This window comes from Pongo pygmaeus, chromosome 3, assembly GCF_028885625.2.
Source record: "Pongo pygmaeus isolate AG05252 chromosome 3, NHGRI_mPonPyg2-v2.0_pri, whole genome shotgun sequence".
Lineage (NCBI taxonomy): Eukaryota > Metazoa > Chordata > Mammalia > Primates > Hominidae > Pongo > Pongo pygmaeus.
The window spans coordinates 1334274-1353580 of NC_072376.2; the positions used below are offsets into that span (position 1 = coordinate 1334274).

General features: G+C 53.2%; 1 protein-coding gene across 6 annotated transcripts in view; it reads left to right on the forward strand.

Moving 5' to 3' along the window:
- MAEA (macrophage erythroblast attacher, E3 ubiquitin ligase) overlaps positions 1-19307 on the forward strand; it is a 51070-nt gene that overhangs the window by 14306 nt on the left and 17457 nt on the right. For 2 of the 6 annotated variants that reach the window (XM_063663462.1, XM_054484491.2), the window contains exons 2-4: positions 7641-7823; positions 11076-11279; positions 18228-18350. In XM_063663462.1, coding sequence (XP_063519532.1) covers positions 7641-7823; positions 11076-11279; positions 18228-18350 — 510 coding nt within the window. Of the gene's footprint in view, positions 1-5265; positions 5379-6211; positions 6365-7640; positions 7824-11075; positions 11280-18227; positions 18351-19307 lie in introns of those variants that run through there. The other 4 variants (XM_054484493.1, XM_063663463.1, XM_063663464.1 and 1 more) reach the window with 3 other exon arrangements.

Below are 19307 nucleotides of genomic sequence, written 5' to 3' on the forward strand. Positions count from 1 at the left end.
GGGGTGTCTCTATGTTGCCCAGGCTGGTCTCCAACTCCTGGCCTCAAGCAGTCCTCCCACCTTGGTCTCCCAAAGCACGGGGATTCGAGATACGAGTCACCATGCTTGGCCCTGAAAATTACTTATTTATTTATTTGAGACGGAGTCTCGCACTGTCGCCCAGGCTGGAGTGCAGTGGCGTGGTCTCTGCTCACTGTAAGCTCCGCCTCCTGGGTTCACGCCCTTCTCGTGCCTCAGCCTCCCGAGTAGTTGGGACTACAGGCCCCCGCCACCACGCCCGGCTAATTTTTTGTATTTTTAGTAGAGACGGGGGCATCATGTTGGCCAGGATGGTCTCCATCTCCTGACCTCGTGATCCGCCCGCCTCGGCCTCCCAAAGTGCTGGGATTACAGGCATGAGCCACCACGCCCGGCCCCTGGTAATGATTTATATTGAGTGTTTAAATGAACATATTTGGGATGAATTGGGTTAAATATATTAAAACACATTTCATGTGTTTCTTTGTACTATGGCTACTAGAAAATTTGAAACTATACAAATGTGTCTCACGCTATACTCTATTGAATTTGAAACTATACAAATGTGTCTCACACTATACTCTATTGAATGGTACTGCTTTGTGACTTTATCCTTTTCTTATCTGCTTCGGTTTCTCGGAGATGTTTTAAAAACAAAAAAGTTGTACTGATGTTTCTGTCTTTCCATAGCCATCCAGATTTATGATGATTACTAACACTGTGGACTTCTCTTCACCGTCTTATTTTGCTTTCTATTTCCTATGCTTTTGTCTTCATTTTTTCATTTTTTTTGGTGGATCGATAAGGTTTTCTTTGTTCCAATTAATTTCCTCTTGTGGTTTGTCCAGTTCACAGCCATGCTCCAATAGTGGCAAATCAAAAAGGTCTCCACACATTGCCAGATGTCCCCTGGGGAGCAAGTTGTCCCTGTGGAAAGCCGCTGCACTAGGTGAGCCCAGCCCTGGTTAGGGTGCTTTGTGAGTGGAGCCTGCGTGTGCTCCTGTGCCTGGCTGCTTCCAGGCGGCGCGGCTCTCCTTCTGATTGCTGGAGGACTCTTCTGTGTGGACACACCACGGTTTGTTTACCCATCCTGGTCAATGGACACTTGGAACTGTGGTGAACAAGCATTCCTGCACCTGTATGTGGATATTCTATGTCCATTTTTCTTGGGAGTGGAATGGCTGAGTCTTCTGGTAGATGTCTTTACCTTTTAAAGAACTAAGCGCTTTTTCCAGAAGGACCATCAGAACTGCTGCCAGCAAGAGTCCAGGTATCCTGGCTCCACCAGCATGTGGTGGCGGCCTCTTGACTTGGAACTGTTCTTCTGGGTGCCAGTGTTCTCCAGAGAAACAGAGCCAGTGGCACCCGCGTGTGTGTGTGTAAGCGTGTGGGGGTGTGCGTGCGTGTACGTGCGCATGCGTGCATGTAAGGAGTTGTGTCACAAAGAATTGGCTGGTGCAGTTATCAAGGCTAAGTCCCAAGCTGGAGACCCAGGAGAGCTGAAATGTAGTTCCAGTCTCAGTCTCAAGGCCTGAGAACCAAGAGGGCTGACAGTAACAGTTTTAACCCGGAAGCTGTCAGGCGATCCAAGAAGAGCCAGGGTTTTAGTCCAAGTGCAAAGGCCAGAAAAGACCATGCCCCGCCCACAGGAGGAATTCCTTCTTACCCAGCCTTGCCGTTCCCTTCAGGTCCTCAGCAGATTGGGCAGGGCCCCTCCCCAACGGGGAAGGCTGTGTGCTTTCCTCAGTCTACACATTCAGACGTTAATTCCATCCCAGAATGCTCTCACGGACACACCCAGAATAATACTTGGCCAAATGTTTGTTGGGGAACCTGGCAGCATCAAATGGACCCGCAAAATTCACCGTCGCGCCTTCCGCTGTGGTCTAATTTGCATTTCCCTGATGACTCATGATGTTGCACGTCTTCCTAGAGATTACCTGCCCTTCATAGAACTTCTCTTTGATGTTCCTGTTCAAACCTTTTCCCCATTAAAAAAATGGGATTGCTAACCGGGCGAGGTGGTGGGCGCCTGTAGTCCTAGCTACTCAGGAGGCTGAGGCAGGACAATCACTTGATCCCGGGAGGCGGAGGTTGCAGTGAGCCGAGATTGTGCTATTGCACTCCAGCCTGGGTGATGGAGTGAGACTGTGTCTCAAAAAAGAAAAGAAAAGTGGATTGGGGAGGGCTTGCTTGTCCTAATACTGAGGCTGCAGGAGTTGGCTGTATTCCAGATGGAAGCCCTTTGTCAGCTGTGCTGTGAAGGCCTTCTCCCAGTCTATGGCTTGTGTTCTTACTTTCTTACATTGTTTTCTGAAGAGCAGAATTTTTAGTTTTGATAAGGTTCAGAGGATGGATTTTTCTTTTACTGTTGGTACATTTTGTATCCTTCTAAGAAATCGTTGCCTGTCTCAAGGATGCAAAGATTTTCTCCCATGTTTCCTTCTAAGGAGTTTCACAGTTTGAGCTTTTGTGTTTAGGTTCGTGATCCATTCGGAGGCACTTTTCATGGGATGTGAGGTTTGAGTTGAGGGCCATCACTTCCCTGTCCTGGCTGTTGCAGAGACTGTCTTTCCCCTCCGTTGCCTTGGCCCCTTGGCTGGATGTAAATGGACCCTGCCTGTGGGTCCTTTTCTGGGTTCCCCACCCTGTATTGAGCCCTGCATCCATTCCTAGACCAGTGCTGTACTGGCTTCAGCACTCTAGCTTTGTAACAAGTCTTGCAGTCAGGTGCCATTTATCAAAATTCATTAGAATTTTTGTTAACATTTTTTAATTTAAAAAGTTACTGTTATATATATATATAAAATTTGCCATCAGCCATTTTATACAGCAACCACTTTATCCATTTATAGCATAGACACTGTTCCGTAAGCACACAGTACAGTCATACCATCTATATCACTAGGACCCTCTCATCTTGCAAACCGGAAACTCCATAGCCATTGAACAAAACTGCCTCCTCCCCACCCCAGCCCCTGGCATCCACCATTCTGCTTTCTGTGTCTAAGAGTTGGGCTGTGTGAGATACCTCATACAAGCAGAGTCATGCAGATTTGTCTTTTCATGCTTGACTTATTTCACTTAGCATAATGTCTTCAAGGTTCACCCATGTTACAGTGTGTGAGAGGATTGCCTTCTTTTAAAAGGCTGAATTCTATTCCACTGTGTATTGTGTTAGTTGTCCCCAGGGGGACGGAACTCATAATATATAGAGGTAGATGAGGGGATTTATTGGGGAACTGGCTCGTGTGATTACAGAGGCTGAGTCCCCCAGCAGACCTGTACCCCGGAGACCCTGGGAAGCTGGTGCATGGCTCAGTCCAAAGCCAAAGGCCTGAGAACCCTGGGGGATGCTGGTGTAAGTCCCAACGTCCAAAGGCCAGAGACCCTGGAGTTCTGATGCCAAAGGGCAGGATGCCAGCTCCAGGAGGGACAGGAAATTGCTTATCCTCTGCCTTTCTCGTTCTGTCTGGGCCCCAGCGGACTAGATGGCGCCGCCTACCTGGAGGGCATCTTCCCACTCACCCACCAGTCTCCTCTGGAAACACCCGCACAGGTACACCCAGAAGTAATGCTTCACAGGTTCTCTAGTATCCCTAACCCCATCATGTTGATGCCTGGAATGAACCATTACCTGTGCACATACGGTCATGTGTCACTTAAACATGGAAAAACTCTGAGAAATGCATCGTTAGGCGACTTCGCGGTGTGAACATCACGGAATGAACTAACTCACAGGAGCCCAGATGGTGTGGCTGCTGCACGCCCGCACCGTGGTACAGCCTGTGGCTCCTGGGCTGCAAACCTGTACAGCATGTCACTGCGCTGAATACTGCAGGCAGCTGTTCCACGGTGGTGGTTTGCATCGAACACATGGAAACATAGAAAAGGTGCAGTGAAAATGCAGTATCCTAATCTTAATGGGACCACTATCACCTGTACAGTCTGTTGTTGACCAAAATGTCATTATGTGGCGTGCGACTGCCACGTTTTCTTTCTTCATTCCCCTGGTGATGGACACTTGGGTTGCTTCTGCCTCGTGGCTGCCATGAACACAGGTGTGCAGATACCTCCTGGGACCCTGCCTTCAGTTCTCGTGGCCTGCTGGGGACTCAGGAGCCTTGTGCCTAACGTTCTGAGGAATTGCCTTGCTGCTCTCCACACTGCGCCGGGCACGTTCCCTGGCACTGCACGCGCGTCCCGCTGCTCCGCTTCCTGCCGTGGCATAGCTTTTGGTGTTGAGTGATCGCCGTCCTAACGGGCACGAGGTGATGCCTCACGTCTGCACTTGTGTCTCCTGAGCAGTGGTTGGTCGTGTGGAGCATCTTGTCATGTGCCGCTTGGCCATTGGTTTATCTTCTCTGTACAAGTGTCTAAGTCCTTCACCCGTTTTAAAATTGGATATTTCCTTTGGTTGTGGAGTTGTAGGAGTTTTTAAAAGTGCATTCTGGATACTATCTCCATATGCAGATTCCTGGGTTGCAGCTATTTTTTCCCATTTTTTACTCTTGGTTTTTCCTGCTCTGCAGTTTTTAAGTTTGATGGAGTCTCATTGTCTCTTTCTGTTGCTCGTGCTATTAGGAATCTTTTTAATGGTTTGCCCCTTTTCACAGTTCTTCCTGTGATACGGTCTGTTAGGTTGCCCGTCCTCATTTGGGCGAGCTGTATCTTCTGCGGGCTCCTCTCTGCAGTGCTGTTTCTTGTGTCTTAGAATCTGCTGGCCCCTTTCTGCAGTGCTGTTTCTTGTGTCTTACATTGTCTTTCTCCATGGATTTATTGTGTTTGATCACTAAGCAATATTTCTGAGTAGGTTTTCTCCCAGGAAGGTTTGTGTGTGCTCAGCTTTCAGCCCTTGCGTATCTGAAAGTAAGTTCAGTTTGTCCTCATTCTTGAGTGATAATTTGGCTCGAGTTAGAGTCTTTAGCATTTCTGAAATTCCACTCACTCGGTCACCAAATGCCCTTTAAGGAGCCTGTGAAGGGGCTGTTGCTAACCAGCCAGCCCAGGCCAGTGGAGGGGAGCTTTTAGGGCCGGGAGTCACGTGCTGGGTCCCCCGGAAGAGGCGAGGCGGTGCTTTCCGGGGCTGGCCTGGCTCCTCTGGGGGGGCGTGGACGCGGGGAGGAGCTGCTGTCTGGGTCAGCAGCTGCCCTGCTGGAGTGAGAGGGGGTGCTGCGCTCATCCCCTGAACTCAGATTGGAGAGCCGCAGGCCAGCGCTGGAGGAGGAGCAGAGGCAGGGACGTGGGAGGAGCGTGCGCAGAGGCGTGGGAGGCCTAAGGAGTAAGCGGCGGGATGTGGACCCTGAGAGCCACTGCCAGGGAGGTGGGGTCTTTCCAGTGGTGAAGACACCGTGGCCCCGGTGAGCCCCTCCCCGGCCTCCTCCTTGCTTGCGTCCTGCGTAACCGTGGCGCGTTCTGGGCAGGGCCTCTTTCCCTTGCGCTGGGAGCACAGGGTTCCTGTCTGCAGCACACCAGCTGCCGGGAGCTCTGCCCTGTGCCTGAGCGGCGTAAGCACCGCGGTGAGGCTGACGGCCCGGCAGGGGTTGGAAAGTCCAGAAAGGCCCCGTTCCCGCATAGAACTTGAATGCAGCTAAGGGACGTCCAGAGAGGCCTTTCCTTTTCTGGTGGCGGTCTGGAATGTGCTGGTGTGTGGGTGCCGTGTGGGTTCCTCCGCGCGAGGGAGGGTGGTTGTGCCGCTTTGTCTAATGGTCTAATGACGAAGACTTTCTGTCCTGCTCTTGTGAGACCCCTGCACAGGCAGAGCAAAGACTGAGTATATGCCTTGCGTCCTTTAGAAATTCCACCTCGTGGCAGGACACACTCAGATAGGGTCTCCAGTGGGAGAGTCCTGCAGGCCGGTGTCGGGCTGTGGTGTCAGGGCCTCGGGGGGCCTTCCCCAGTGGGTCGTTGAGCTCGCTTGCACTGGTCAAGTATTTATGGAGAGCTGAAGTGCTGTCTGCTGTGACTTCCCATCCACTGGATGTAGAGCAGACAAAAAGAATCTTTCCCATCTTTCCTAAGCGGTGCCGAATCCTTGGGAGAAATCTTGAAGGCGGGCAGTGTGGGTGATGGGACCCCAGGCCGTGCGGCACCAGCGAGCTTGGTTCCAGATGCCACACACGGTGCCTGGTTTCGAGTCCGTCTCCTGTTGTCACTGCTTTGTGAGTTGGTTAAACGTGTTGTGTCTTGATAGCTTGCCTGCCCTCGTTCTCAACATCCTGACTCATTTGCTCACCAGCAAGTGTGAGTCCTGCTCCGTAGCAGACGGTGATGCTAGCTGCCATTTGCAAGCCCTCCTGTGTGGCTGTCTGGTGTGGACGAAAGCGTGTGCACCCTGTCACCCGAGGTGGGTCCACGTCGGCCTTGGGGGATGTCTGAGTGGAGGGCAGCTGGGGCCAGGCTGAGTAGGGGGTGGCAGCCCGGGGGACGGGCTCAGGGCCGGCCTTGCCACCCGCCTCCTGCCCCTGCTTTCGGGGGGAAAGTGAGTCTGGGGAAGAGCCCTGCTGTGTGGCTCCTTCCTTGGCTGAGGCCAGTCCTGTCTCTGTTGCCCTGGCTGTCCCTACTTCTGGGAAGCCCAAGTGCTGAGCTGCGTCCAGGTCTCCCTCACTGCAGCCCTGCCTTCCTCACGTGGCCTCACGGCTAAGCACAGTGGCTGACACGAGGTCGAGGCCTGCCCAGGGCCGGAGGAGCAGGCGGTACCCGAGAGTCTGTCCTCCATGGTTGGGCACGGCTGGAGAGAAGGCGGAGGTGGAGCGTTTGTTCTGGCACAGCTATGACGGCAGAGTTGGGCCCACTGCTCTTGGGTGGCAGCATGGCCATGTTGCTGACGCGCTGTGTGGTGAGCTGCCGGCCGCCAGCGCAGCCAGGACCATGGGCAGTGTTTCCTGCGGGAGCCCAGCCACGGAGGCCGGGGAGCGCTGGGGCGTGATTCTGTCATGCTGCTTTCAAACCGTAGAGCGCAGGAAACGTGCGGAGAGGAACTCAGCAGCGCTTCTCTCAGAGGGACAGAAAACTAACGATGACTTTAAGATTCTCCTTGATAGGCTTATTTTCCACAGGGAATGGATGGTTCTTACAAGTGGGGAAGGCAAACGCTGTCACACAGGAGAGGTGTGGGTAGTGCGCTTGTGGCTTCACGTGCGTGTTTGAGGCTTGCTGTGCCCAACCCCAGCCCGTGTGGAGCCCACGCCCCATGCACCCTTGTCCCTGCCCAGCCTGGCCTCTTGTGGTGGCGCCTGCGGCCGCACCAGCCTAACTGATCACCGGCCAGTCCTGTGTTTTACCGTCTGATAGCCTCACACCCCGGTCACTCCTCTCCTGTTTGGAAGTTTCTTTAACTTCGTTATTCTGGGTGATCTTTGGGATTATTTTGTCAACATACACGTACAATGTTTTTGGCAAAAATTGGGGTTGCTTCTTCTCCAGGGATGTGGAGTGGCTCTCCGTTCACCAGGGCTTTTGTGGGTCTTGGTTGAGGTTTAGAGTAGATACTTTGAGACCACGAACCTTCTGAGACTTCTGCCTCTACAAGTGCCATGAGGAGACCTGGTGTGTCCTGGGTGTGGGGCTGGTGGGGCTCACACCAGGGGAGTGGATCCCTCACCATCCTCCTTCCTCTCCAGGTGCCCTACGAGACGCTGAACAAACGCTTTCGCGCAGCTCAGAAGAACATTGACCGGGAGACCAGCCACGTCACCATGGTGGTGGCCGAGCTGGAGAAGACGCTGAGCGGCTGCCCCGCCGTGGACTCCGTGGTCAGCCTGCTGGACGGCGTGGTGGAGAAGCTCAGTGTCCTCAAGAGGAAGGTTGGTCCCGCCCGGCGGTCCCTCTTCGGTTGGGGGCATGGACACCCCTTTTGTCTCGAAAATGAGTCCTAAGACAGGCAAGCTGCAATGATGGGAACGCGGGAGGTGCGGATGGGGGCCCCCTTCCCTGCTGTCTGCCTTCTGGGGCCACTGTCAGCTGAGCAGGCGAGCTTCCTGTTCCTGTAGGGACCGTGTTGTCTTGCTCCAGGAGTGTCCAGCGCCCAGGCCACAGGGAGACCAGATGTATAGCAGGTTGATTGATTTTTTTTTTTTGAAACAGAGTCTCACTTTGTCACTCAGGCTTGGAGTTCATGGAGTTCAGTGGTGCGATCTTGGCTCACTGCAGCCTCCACCTCCCGGGTTCAGGCAATTCTCCTGCCTCAGCCTCACGAGTAGCTGGGATTACAGGTGCCCACCGCCACGCCCGGCTAATTTTTGTATTTTTAGTAGAGACAGGGTTTCACCATGTTAGCCAGGCTGGTCTCGAACTCCTGACCTCAGGTGATTCACCTGCCTTGGGCTCTGAAAGCTGAGATGACAGGCGTGAGCCACTGCACCCAGCCTGATTATTTTTAGATGGAATTTCACCTCCAAGGAGCATGTGGAGTTCCTTGCCGCTGGGATCGGTGGACAGGGGCGTTGGGACTACTCTGGCCCACTGAACACACCCAGAAAGTGGGATAAGATATCTTGAAACATCGCACTGAAAACACCCAATAGACCATGAAACAGAAAGGAATCACCAGGCCAGAACCGGAGGGCAGGGGTCAGAGGTGAGCAGCAAGAGACTGCTGTTGCCCCCTGGAGTGTTGGCCAGGCCAGATGGAGTTGAGGACCGATGACCCAGGCCTTGGAAAGTGGGGCCCAGTGGAGAGAAGCTGGGACCCCACGGTACTACAGCTCAGGGTGGGGTGTACCAGAAGCAGACTGGCGTTGACACCACGTTGCAGCCTAAGTTCAGAGGACTGAGGTGATTGGAGACCCTCAGCCTTCACTCCAGTGAGGTGGTCCTGGCTGGTGGTGCCTTCCAGCTCCGGGCAGAGTCAATTCAGATTCTTTCTTGGGGAGAATACCTTCAATATGGGCATAAGATGATTCTCAGATTCTTAGTTTTCAAGTACAACGTCCAGCACGGAGTCAGCCTGGGCGACAGTGAGACCCTGTCTCAAGACACCATAGTGGATTGGAGACCCAGCAGACAGTAGACAGAGAGCTGCACGGACTGCAGGTGCAGGGGCTGCCAGGTGCCACACCTTACTGTGCTTAAAGAACAGAAGCAGGCTGGGCGCGGTGGCTTACACCTGGAAAGCACTGTGGAAAGCTGAGGCAGCAGAAGCACTTGAGCGCAGGAGTTTGAGACCAGCCTGGGCAACACAGGGAGACCCCATCTCCACAAAACATAAAAAATAGCCAAGCGTACTGGTGTCCTCCTGTAGCCCCAGCAGTTACTCAGGAGGCTGAGGCAGAAGGATTGCTTGAGCCCAGGAGGTCGAGGCTGCAGTGAGCCATGATCATGCCACTGCACTCTCTAGCTGGGCGACAGCGAGACCCTGTCTCAAAAAAAGAGTTTGAAAGTCTCTGCAGGGAAGAGACAGTATAAAAAGTGATTTAAGGCTGGAGACTGTGGCTCACTTTGGAAGGACGAGGCAGGTAGATTGCTTGAGCCCAGGAGTTTGAGACCAGCCTGGGCAACATGGCAAAACCCCATCTCTACAAAAAATAGCCAGGCGTGGTGGCACACACCTGTAGTCTCAGCTACTTGGGAGGCTGAGGCAGGAGAATCGCTTGAGCCCAGGAGGTCGAGGCTGTAGTGAGCAGAGATTGTGTCACTGTGCTCCAGACTGGGCAACAGAGTGAGACACTGTCTTAAAAAAAAAAGTGATTGGCCAGGCACAGTGGTTCACGCCTGTAATCCCAGCACTTTGGGAGGCCAAGGCAGGTAGATCACGTGAGGTCAGGAATTCAAGACCAGCCTGGCCAACATGGCGAAACCCTGTCTCTATTAAAAATACAAAAAAATTAGCTAGGCATGGTGTGCGCCTGTGGTCCCAGCTACTCGGGAGGCTGAGGCAGGAGAATCACTTGAACCCAGGAGCTGGAGGTTGCAGTGAGCTGAGATCACACCACTGCACTCCAGCCTGCACAGAGACTCTGTCTCCAAAAAAAAAAAAAAGATTCAGAATTTAAAAGGAATTAAAATTTCAAGAAATGGGAAATATAATAACCAAAAATGGAAAACTCAACATTTGCCTATAATAGTTTAACAGTTAACAGTTAGACAAAGCTAAAGACAAAATTAGTGAACTGGAGGGTGGGTCTGAAGTAATGATCTAGAATGGAGCACAGAGACTGAAAAATCAAAGTGGCTGCGAGAGTAAAGCACAGAATAGAGCAGAAACCTGTGGCATGTTTCACCAGAGCCCACCAGTGGGTGGGGACAGAGATGGTGTGGGGAGAGTGACCAAGGTTTCAGAACTGATGGGTACCACCAGGTCAGAATCTGACACAGAGTAAGTGAAAATAAACCGACATGAGATTTTCCCGTGGTGGAACTGAAGAAAACAGAGACAAAGAAATATTTGAAAAACACCTGAGGGCAAAAGATCACTTCCAAAGGGGCAACAGACAGCCAGACAGCTGATTTCTGCAAAGCAGTTGGAAGCCAAAATTGGTAGAATGTGCTGAAAGAAGCCAGCCCGGATCCTGGATCTGTCCAGTAGTCAGTCGCCGTGCATGCTGTCAAATTGTAATGAAGAATTCAGTTCCTCAGTTGCACCGCTGCCCTTCAGTGTGTGGCAGCCACATGGGCTGGTGGCAGCTGTGTTGGGCAGCGCAGGCCTGGAACGTTGCTATCTAGCCCGATTCATTTTTAACAAAATTGACTTTAAGAAAAAAAGTATTGCAAAAGATTTTTTAAAGTCACCTTATAATGACAAACAGTTTAACCAGAAAGGCATAGCAAATTTGAAATTGTATGCATCTGGCAACATGGCTTCAGGGTATATTAATATAAAGCCAGAAATAACAGAGAGAAGCTGCAGATCCAGGGTGGTGGATTTTCACCGCCTCCGTCTGCAGCTCTTGGGCCAGGCACACCTGCCTAGCGGACTCGGTAGAGCACAGTTTTTTTTCTGTCCTGTAATCCCCGCTTTTCTCCTTGTGAGTGTTGTGGATTGGGGCAGCCTGGCCTCCCTTGGCTCAGGGCTGCGGGGCGTCCCTGTCCTGAATGGGCCTCTGTTATGTGTGGCTCAGGCGGTGGAGTCCATCCAGGCTGAGGACGAGAGCGCCAAGCTGTGCAAGCGCCGGATCGAGCACCTCAAAGAGCACAGCAGCGACCAGCCCGCGGCGGCCAGCGTGTGGAAGAGGAAACGCATGGATCGCATGATGGTGGAGCACCTGCTGCGTTGCGGCTACTATAACACGGCCGTTAAGCTGGCGCGCCAGAGCGGCATCGAGGTGGGTGCCCGCCAGATGCAGGCACAGCGCCCCAGCCGGCCCCCGGCCTACAGCCAGCCACCCTGTGGCATGTCCCCTGGCATGCCTGTGTCCCTGCATGCTTGTGTTCCCCTCCCCCCACCCCCGTGTGCATGTGTCCCCCCCACTCCTGTGTGCGTGTCCCCCTCCCCCCAGGTGCGTGTCCCCCTCCCCATGTGCGTGTCCCCCTCCCCATGTGCGTGTCCCCCTCCCCATGTGCGTGTCCCCCTCCCCATGTGCGTGTCCCCCTCCCCAGTGTGCACGTCCCCACCCCCGTGTGCGTGTGTCCCCTTCCCGTGTGTGTGTGCCCCCACCCCCCCCCCCCCCCCGTGTGCGTGTCTCTCCCCCACCCCGTGTGTGTGTCTGCGCTGTGGTGAGGGCCTCCTCCCCAGCTGAGAGGCCCTGACCCTTTGTGGAAACACACCTGGGACTTCGCCTTCTGAAGGCAGGAAGTCAGTGTCTAAGCAGCTCTCCAGGCTCTTCTCATTTCCCTGTGGCGTCTCTACACATCCTGCTTAGGATTTTCCCGCCCGATACCTGTACCCCGGGTTTCGCGCTGGCACATGCTCCATTGCTGCCTTGTGAGAGCTTTGCCTTTATCTCAGGCGGGGTGCATTTTCCGTGTTTTCTGCGGCACCCTGTTTGGCTGTAGAAACACGTGGCACCCTTGCCCTCCGTGGGTGCAGCTGAGCAGATGCTGGGCGGTGCTGCCCTCTGGCACTTTTGGGCTAGGTTATCTGGGGCGGCCCCTCTGCCATCAGGCAGTTGTCCACTGCCGTGGGGGCCCATGGCAGTTGGAGCCTCCCAGACCAGCACTTGGGCCCGTCGTCCTTGCCCCTGTCCAGATCCCGCTGTGGGAGCACAGCCTTACCTGACTTGGGTTAAGGTGGTGTCCGTGTTCCATTTGACTAAGATGACAACCCTTGAGAACCCCTCAGGCAGGACTTGTGCGAGAGGATCGTGCCCCATGGCCCTGCCCCGGGCCCAGCCTCCCCATGCCCAAGCCATGCACCTGGCCCCACAGGCTTCCCACCCATGCTGCTCCCTGCCACGGCTCCTCAGCCCACCTCCTCCCTGCTTCTGTCTAACCAGGGGTCTTCTCTCTTTCCACAGCTGAAATCCCACTCACATGTGTGTGGTTCCCACCTGGGGCATCGTGGGCCTCAGCCCCGGCCGCATTCAACCCCAGCACAAGGCTCCCTTCCCAGCCTTGGAGGCGGCCTCACATTGTGCAGTCCAAGGCCTCGGGTGCCTGTGGGGCCGCACTCACGCCCCCTTGCGGTCATCTGCAGGCCCTGCTGGCTCGCAGCCTCCCCCATGCTCCTGTCACGCTCCTGCCCAGCTCCCCCGCCTTGCGGCACTCCAGACTCACCCCCAGGCCCACCTGGCCCCACACTCCAGACTCACCTACGGGTCCACCCGGCCCCACACTATCGACTCACCCCCAGGCCCACCCTGGATCCCACACTCCACACTCACCTGCAGACCCACCCGGCCCCACACTCTTGACTCACCAGGCCCACCCTGGATCCCACACTCCACACTCACCCGCAGGCCCACCCCAGCCCCCACACTCTAGACTCACCTGCAGGCCCACCCGGCTCCACACTCCAGACTCACCTGCAGGCCCACCTGGCCCCACACTCTGGACTCACCCGCAGGCCCCACACTCTGGACTCAACTGCACACCCACCCGGCCCCACCCTCTTGCTGGCTTCTGTCCTCGGCATTTGTCCCGCACCTCGTTCAGCTTCTCTCAGATGCTGTCCTGGGTGGAGTGGCACCCTCCCACCCATGCCTTCTCCCCACTGCTGCACGGCCTCCCTGCTCGTGTGTGTGTGATGTCCGTCCTGCCCTCCAGGAGGGGAGTGGCGAGCACTGCCCAGTGGGCAGGGTGAGCGAGTGAGTCCACGTGTCCTGGAGGCCCTCACCTGCCCAGACCTGCACAGCGTTGTTGCTCTCAGCACCCCTGGGGTGTGGCGTCTTGGTTCACAAGCATGAGTGTGACATGTCACAGCTGTGCCATGAGTGGATCTGCCAGATGGCAAAGTGCACTGGTCCTCTGCGGTGACCGGGGCTGGTGCCCCTGGGCGCCCTGCAGTCTTGTTGAGTTTCCAAAGTCTCCAGGTCATGACTCGCAGCCACTCCAGTGTGCACCCAACATTCTTGTCGCTGGACGGAGTCGTCTGTGATGCGTCTGCCGTGCTGCCCACTGGGCCCCTGTGGCCCCCATCTGGTGCCATTTTTCCTCCACCTGGGTGTCAGGGAAGGGCATTCTCGCCTGTACCTGCCCAGGCTCATGTGACGGACAGTGGGGCCAGCACATGTCCACGCTGGTGCCCCTGTCCCACATGCCTGTCTCACCCACCAGCCTCCCTGGCCCCATGTGCCTGGCTTCCCCCAGTGCACAGGCCCTCGCTCCGTGCTGCCCACATGTCCTGGCTGCCTGGGGCAGCCCCCCGTGTGTTCACAGATAACCTAGCTGTCCTCTCCTAAACGCCCAGCATGCTGTCCTTGGGACCTACAGGGTGTGGCCAAGCAACCTGGCAGTGGCTGCTGAAGCATGAGCTGTGGGTGCCCCTGGCCCCAGGGAACGTGCGCTGTGTTGGGGGAGAGAGGCGTGAGGTGAAAGAAGAGGGTCCTGTGGTGAGCACGGGCCGCATGTTCCACAGAGGTGCATAGAGCAGGGTGGATATGGGAGGGCTGATGATTCTAAGGCCAGTTGGAGTAGGCCTCAGCAGGGTGCAACAGGCTAGACTCGAGGTGTTGCGGTGCCCTGAGCGTGTCTGTCCCAAAGAGGGCCTGGAGCTGCTGTGTGGAAGAAGGCGGGCGTGTGTGGAGCCCACGAGGACTGGGTTGGGGGGGAGGGGTTCTTCCTGCTGAGATACTCCAGAGGGCATTGAGCTGAGGAATCACTTTTGACCACAGGTGACCACGGCACTAGGAAGCCCTGGGGAAGGTGCTGCTGTGGCCGAGGGGGAGCTGCCAGGTTGTGGAAATGTAAACCCCGGCTGTACTGGTCAGACCTGGACTTCCTGTAGGGGGCGCCATGCAATTCCCACGCGGGACCCCTGGTTTCATACCTGTGCACCAAAATTCCCGTGCACCAAAATTGGAGACGTAACAAACTTAGGAAAATAACGTCATGCTCTGGATTGGAGCAAGGTCCCAGACGAGACAGGACAGGAAGCTGCTGCCAAGGGAAGGCCACCCAGGAACAGGACAGGAAGCCTGCTGCTGAGGGAAGCCTGCCCAGGAGGGGCAGAACAGAGTCCTCAGTGTGGCTGGTGCTGTGCGCCTGTCTGTGCCGCCTTAGAAATCAGCATGAGAGGCTAGACGCAGGGCTCTCAACCTGTAATCCTAGCACTGTGGGAGGCTGAGGTGAGTGGATCCATTGAGCCCAGGAGTTTGAGACCAGCAAAGTGAGAACCCTTCTCTACAAAATTTTTTTCAAATTAGCTGGGAGTGTTGGTGGGTGCCTGGGGTCTCAGCTACTCTGGAGGCTGCAGTGGGAGGACCACTTGAGCCCAGGAGGCAGAGGCTGCAGTGAGCCAAGATTGCACCACTGTACTCCAGCCTGGGCAACAGGACGACACCCTGTCTCAAAACAAACAAACGAAAGTCAGCATGAGCATTTCATGTGAGACAGAAAACCAGTTCACTTAGACGGTTTCCAGTTTCAGTTGACATACGAGCCTGCTGCCAGCTGGCCTCACATCTTTCCTGTGACTCTCACAACCGGAGACCCGGACGTTGGAGAAACCCTCAGTAAGAGAGATCCAGCTGGGTTCAGACCCCGAGGCCGTGTGGATGGGACATGAGGCAGGAGATAGACCAGGAGCCACCTCCTGAAATTTAGAGCAAAACTACAAAACAAGGCCTTTGGGAGACCAGGGTGGGAGCATCACTTGAGCCCAGGAGTTCAAGACCAGCCTGGGCAATGTGGCAAGACCCTATTTGTATAAAAATAAAAAATTAACTGGGCATGGTGGTGTGCGCCTATAGTCCCAGCTACTCAGGAGGCTGAGGTGGGATGATCACTTGAGCCCAGGAATTTGAGGCAACAGTGAGCCATGATCTCACCGCTGCATTCCATCCAGTCTGGACAAGAGAGTGAGACCCTGTCTCAAAAAAAAAAAATGTTTTTTTAAGTTGTAAAACAAAGCAAGACGTTGTGGGAAACCCAACATTTGCCTGCTCTAAAGGGGCTTCAGAGAAGAATCATCAAAGCAAACATGCAAGAAAACACTATGAAGCAGCTTCAGAAAAGAAGCATCAAAGCAAACATGCAAGAAAATGCTATGAAGGGGCTTCAGAAAATCATCAAAGCAAACGTGCAAGAAAACGCTATGAAGGGGCTTCAGACAAGAAATCATCAAAGCAAACGTGCAAGAAAACGCTACGAAGGGGCTTCAGACAAGAAATCATCAAAGCAAACGTGCAAGAAAACGCTATGAAGGGGCTTCAGAAAAGAAATCAAAGCAAACGTGCAAGAAAACGCTATGAAGGGGCTTCAGAAAAGAAATCATCAAAGCAAACGTGCAAGAAAACGCTTTGAAGGGGCTTCAGAAAAGAAATCATCAAAGCAAACGTGCAAGAAAACACTTTGAAGGAGCTTCAGAAAAGAAATCAAAGCAAATGTGCAAGAAAATACTATGAAGGGGCTTCAGAAAAGAAATCATCAAAGCAAACGTGCAAGAAAACGCTATGAAGGGGCTTCAGAAAAGACATCATCAAAGCAAACGTGCAAGAAAACGCTTTGAAGGGGCTTCAGAAAAGAAATCATCAAAGCAAACGTGCAAGAAAACGCTTTGAAGGGGCTTCAGAAAAGAAATCAAAGCAAACATGCAAGAAAATGCTATGAAGGGGCTTCAGAAAAGAAATAATCAAGGCAAACATGCAAGAAAACGCTTTGAAGGGGCTTCAGAAAAATCAAAGCAAACGTGCAAGAAAATGCTATGAAGGGGCTTCAGAAAAGAAATCATCAAAGCAAACGTGCAAGAAAACGCTTTGAAGGGGCTTCAGAAAAGAAATCATCAAAGCAAACGTGCAAGAAAACACTTTGAAGGGGCTTCAGAAAAGAAATCAAAGCAAATGTGCAAGAAAATGCTATGAAGGGGCTTCAGAAAAGAAATCATCAAAGCAAACGTGCAAGAAAACGCTATGAAGGGGCTTCAGAAAAGAAATCATCAAAGCAAACGTGCAAGAAAACGCTTTGAAGGGGCTTCAGAAAAATCATCAAAGCAAACGTGCAAGAAAATGCTTTGAAGGGGCTTCAGAAAAGAAATCAAAGCAAACATGCAAGAAAATGCTATGAAGGGGCTTCAGAAAAGAAATAAAGCAAACATGCAAGAAAACGCTTTGAAGGGGCTTCAGAAAAATCAAAGCAAACGTGCAAGAAAATGGTATGAAGGGGCTTCGGAAAAGAAATCATAAAGCAAACATGCAAGAAAACGCTATGAAGGGGCTTCAGAAAAAGAAATCATCAAAGCAAACGTGCAAGAAAACGCTTTGAAGGGGCGTCAGAAAAGAAACATCAACATGCAAGAAAACGCTATGAAGGGGCTTCAGAAAAATCAAAGCAAACGTGCAAGAAAATGCTATGAAGGGGCTTCAGAAAAGAAATCATCAAAGCAAACGTGCAAGAAAATGCTATGAAGGGGCTTCAGAAAAGAAACATCAACATGCAAGAAAACACTATGAAGGGGCTTCAGAAGAATCATCAAAGCAAACGTGCAAGAAAACGCTATGAAGGGGCTTCAGAAAAGAAATCTTCAAAGCAAACGTGCAGGAAAACGCTATGAAGGGGCTTCAGAAAAGAAATCTTCAAAGCAAACGTGCAAGAAAACGCTATAAAGGGGCTTCAGAAAAGAAATCATCAAAGCAAACATGCAAGAAAACGCTATGAAGGGGTTTCAGAAACGAGAAACCATTAAAGAAAAGATGCAAGAAAACAACACTGTGAGGGGTTTCAGAAAAGAGAAATCATCAAAGCAAACATGCAAGAAAACGCTATGAAGGGGTTTCAGCCACAAGAAATCATGAAAGAAAAGGTGCAAGAAAACAACGTTATGAGGGGTTTCAGAAGAGAAATCATCAAAGAAAACAGCGCATCTGTGAGGCCGGTGGTCCAGACGTGGGGCTGTGGGACCCAATTGGTGAACTGTGGCCTCATCCTGGGCCGTTGGGTCCTGAGCTGTGTGCAGGCGGAGGTGCTGTCCTTGGTCCCACTGGGGAAGGTCGGGAGTCATTGCTGCTGAGGACCACCTGAGCGCTTGCTCCCAGCCTTGCAGTGCCTGGTGGAGTCCCGTACTGGCTGCTGTCCTGCCCCTGCTGGAGACCATGTTCCACTGCTAGGCAGTGAGCACCCACCCCCAGTGCCCAGCCACTAGCGGAGCCTTGATGCTAAGCCTGGGTTACTCTGTTTTTTTTTTTTTTTTGCTTTCATATAAATCATTGGTTTTGACTACTGCAATATTAGCCATAATGTGTTTATGTATTATTTAGCATGTTATTATTTGCTTACTGTTGATTTTGAAATGAGGGGGCTGCCCAGGAAGGGGCTGTAGATGTGCTGGGGGGCTGCGGGGAGTGGAGACAGGGCCGCCTGGCATGTGGCCTGGCCCTGCCTGCGTGTGTGTCTCAGCAGCTCGTCTCCATGGGACAGGCGGGGCCAGCCTGACTCCCTTGCCCGGCTATGGCTGCTGTCTACGTGAGCGTCCGACCTTTTGGTCCTTGGGGGCTGTTGTGTTTCTAGGATCTCAGAGCGGCCCTGAGTAGTCCACGAGTGCAGACCCACAGTGTGGACTGGAGATGCATCTCGAGTGGTGGCCGGTGCTGGGCCTGCCTCATGGAGGCCGGGGTGCGGGAGGGTGGCGTGGGGGCCTTGAGCCAGCACATTCTGATCAGGTGCTGCTTCCTTCCTCTAAGGACCTAGTGAATATTGAGATGTTCCTGACGGCCAAAGAGGTGGAGGAGTCCCTGGAGAGGCGTGAGACTGCCACCTGCCTGGCCTGGTGCCATGACAACAAGTCCCGGCTTCGGAAGATGAAGGTGCAACGGACTCCCAGGTTGGGGTGGGAGTGGGTTGGGGTTGAGGCTGCGCCACCTGCCCTGGAGCCAGCACCCCGTTGCCTGGTGGTTCACAGTAGTTTGGTTTTGGTTTGTAAGGTGGGGGTTGGGTTTGGGAGTTTTTTTGGTGGCTATGTTACACTTTTAGGCTAGAATCTGGAAAAGTGCACCTCATTTGGCATTACAGTTTGCATACACCTGGCATGAGGCTCAGAAGGGGTGGGTTACGGGAGACTGACCACGTGCACACAGCGTGTTGGGGCTGCTGGGCTTAGAGCCTGGAGACAGGTCAGTTCTGCTCCATGGGGGTACTCCGTGGGCTCCCTGCACTCAGTTATAGACACAGAAAAGCTGGTTGGGAAGTCATTCTCCATCTGCGAGGCTGCAGAGCTCTGGGCTGTGATACTGTTAATGAATACCCACTTTTCTTTTTTTTTTTTTTTTTGAGACGGAGTCTCACTTTGTCGCCAGGGTGGAGTGCAGTGGCACGATCTTGGCTCACTTGCCTCCGGTGTTCAAGCGATTCTCTTGCCTCGGCCTCCTGAGTAGCTGGGATTATAGGCATGTGCCACCATGCCCAGCTAATTTTTGTATTTTTAATAGACATGGGATTTCACCACGTTGGCCAGGATGGTCTCGATCTCCTGACCTTGTGATCCACCTACCTCAACCTCCCAAAGTGCTGGGATTACAGGCGTGAGCCACCGTGCCCGGCCGAGTACCCACTTTTCTAGAGACCAAAAGAAGCTTAAGAAATGTACTCTTAAACGACAGAATTTAAACCTGCTTATTAAAAGGCATTGTCACCCTAGGGGCTTACAGAAATGTTTTAACTTATGTTAACACCTCTGCCTCCATGAGCAAAACTTTTCTGTTTTCTAAACTGAGCGCTGCTTTAACCTCACCCTGGCTGAGTTTGGCAGGGTGCACGCAGTTACC